Source organism: Propithecus coquereli, unplaced genomic scaffold (genome assembly GCF_000956105.1).
Source record: "Propithecus coquereli isolate 6110/MARCELLA unplaced genomic scaffold, Pcoq_1.0 Scaffold95, whole genome shotgun sequence".
Lineage (NCBI taxonomy): Eukaryota > Metazoa > Chordata > Mammalia > Primates > Indriidae > Propithecus > Propithecus coquereli.
The window spans coordinates 6,381,158-6,383,751 of record NW_012155840.1 but is presented as its reverse complement, the minus strand read 5'-3'; the positions used below and the strand labels follow the sequence as shown (position 1 = coordinate 6,383,751).

The 2,594-nt window shown below is 32.8% G+C and overlaps 1 protein-coding gene across 1 annotated transcript in view; it reads right to left on the bottom strand.

Moving 5' to 3' along the window:
- The window catches only part of DENND4C (DENN/MADD domain containing 4C), a 103,242-nt gene that overhangs the window by 71,908 nt on the left and 28,740 nt on the right, over positions 1–2,594 (bottom strand). The window contains exons 3-4 of the mRNA XM_012665047.1: positions 1,733–1,985; positions 880–949 (exon numbers count right to left, since the gene is read on the bottom strand). Coding sequence (XP_012520501.1) covers positions 880–949; positions 1,733–1,985 — 323 coding nt within the window. The remainder of the gene's footprint in view (positions 1–879; positions 950–1,732; positions 1,986–2,594) is intronic.

Below are 2,594 nucleotides of genomic sequence, written 5' to 3'. Positions count from 1 at the left end.
ATTTTATAGTTGTTAGTTGTTGCCTTTACTTTATATTATAAATTAAATGGTTTGATTCATTAGTGTGAATGTTTTTATGAGGACAATCAAGATTTTTCAGGTATGGATTTGCCTAACTTTCCTGAAGTAAAACTTTACTCTAAAAACTGTGCATAATCAAAAATTAATTGGCACTGCTTCTTTTCACAAAGAAGTATTCCAGTATCTCTTCTATTTACAACTGGAGCATACCTGTATTTTCAGTTTTTATCCCACCATACCAGTGGGATGAAGAGGTCACACTTAAATCTTTACAGCCCTTGACATTTTACTGTGCAGTAAGAATGTGGCGATAGATTTCTCAAATACTTCATGGCAGAAAAGTTTCTCAGGCCCTCCTCTCCTCCATATAGCTGATTCTTTGCAACAAGGGATAAAGGAAGCAACTCCACCTTTCATGGCAAGTAACATGTGGTTTCAAATCAGACACACAGAGATAAGAGAAGGAAATATAAGAAGTAAAGATGCAGGTTGACACCTTTCTGATTGCCAAAATATAAAAGGTCAGAGAATAAGCAATTTTCCATTAAATTGTTAAATCCATTAATGTAGACCAAAATTTGAATGTTTATTCCACATATGATTTCTCTGGATAAAAGTTTAAATTTAATTAACAGCATGTTTTTGTGTGTGGGGGGGGGTGTGCATTAATATATCTTGTAGTATATAATGGATTTAAGAAAACGTATGCCTTTACATGCTAAAAATTACAGATAATTTAATTTTATGAATACATCGATTCCCCAAACTACATAAAGAAGCACACTTTGTCTCTTCTAGCCAAATGTTAATATGACAAATAACTACAGTAATAGAGATAATTTTTTTAAATTCACTTACCAGCTTTATATGCTATTGCATTTGAAGCAGGTACAGACTTCTTATAACACAGAAACACACTGGAACCCCACTGTAAAATAGAAATTAGGTTTATAAAAAGACAAAAGAGTGAAAAAAATTGATTTTGTTGAATATCATCTAAAGATTCTGATTATTTATTCAGGTTCAGGAGAGTCTATTTAAAACTTATCTTCCCTATAATATGCAGAAATAAAAAAATTAAAATAATAAAATAAATAAAATTTATCTTTATCTAATAGACTACATAGTATAAAATAATAGCAAAGCATTAAGTTGAAAACACTAACATAAAGAAAAGAAGGGGCTGGGTGCGGTGGCTCACACCTAAATACCAGCACTTTGGGAGGCCCCTGAAGCCAGGAGTTCAAGACCAGCCTGGGCAACATAACGAGACTCCATCTCTACAAAAAATAAAATCAGCCAGGCATGGTGTCGTGTGCCTGTAGTCCCAGCTATTCAAGAGGCTGAGGTGGGAGCATCACTTGAACTCAGAAGCTGGAGGCTGCAGTGCACCACTGCACTCTAGCCTGGGGGACAGAATGAGACCCTGTCTCTAAAAAAAAAAAAAAAGTAACAGACAATATTAGGATTTACCTAAATAAATAAATAAATAAAACTCCCTGACTTAAAGTATCCTTTCTCTGGATGAAATTATGGTAAATCATCAAATAGGACGTTAAAAATTATGATAAATCATGAAAATTTGAGAGCTAAAAATAATAAAAACAAGAATCACAAAAATATAAAATGAGAGTAAATTAGAGTAAACAGGAATCCAAAAAGTAGCCCCTTTTGCTTTCATATTTTGAAAATGAAAAAGCTTTATTCTTACCATTCCACAATTTAAGTTTTTGTCAACTTTGCAGAAGGTATGAGGAGGTGTTTCTCCTTTACTGGTTACAATAACACAGATATCAGTTACAGCCAAGGAATTCTGGGGTCGAATTACAGGAGCCCTTCGATAAGTGATAAAGATTCTTTGTGAAGTAGTTGAACTATTGTTGACATTGGCACAACGACCATAGGGCGTGGCTTGGATCACTTCACATCCTGGCATAAGCCGTTCTTTCCCTTCATATAAAACTCTGCATGGCAGGGAGGGGAGAAATAGATACGTACATACATACATTTCAGATTAATGCTGGTTTTCTTCTTAAAACAAACAAATAAAAAAATTTGTTCTGAGTAGGCTCTGGCTGAATGAAAAAAAAATTGGGTCTATTAATTGTTTCCCAAATCTTAATTATAAATCAAAATTAAAATTATTAACTTTGGGAACTATAAATCTCTGGACTATTTCAAAAACTAAAATATACTTTAAGAGGTACATAGGATTGAACAACTTGATTTTTTTGTTGTTTATTACAAGAAACATGAAAAAAGAAAGGGACAATACCAAAAACATTCTTAGGTCAATTCCTAGAAGTTTCATCAAATTTAATGATGTTTTCACAAAAATTTCCTTCATAATTTCTGTCAAATTTTTACCTTTAACCAAAAACTATAAAACATTATTTAAAGAAACTAAAGTGCTAGGAGCCAAAACATCTCATGCTCATAGAGAAAAAGACAATATTGGTAAGATGGCAATATTACCCGAATAGATCTACAAAGTCGACGCAATTCCTATCTAACTCCCAGCTGCTTTCTTTCTTTCTTTTTTTTTTTTTTTAAGAAACTGACAACCTGATTCG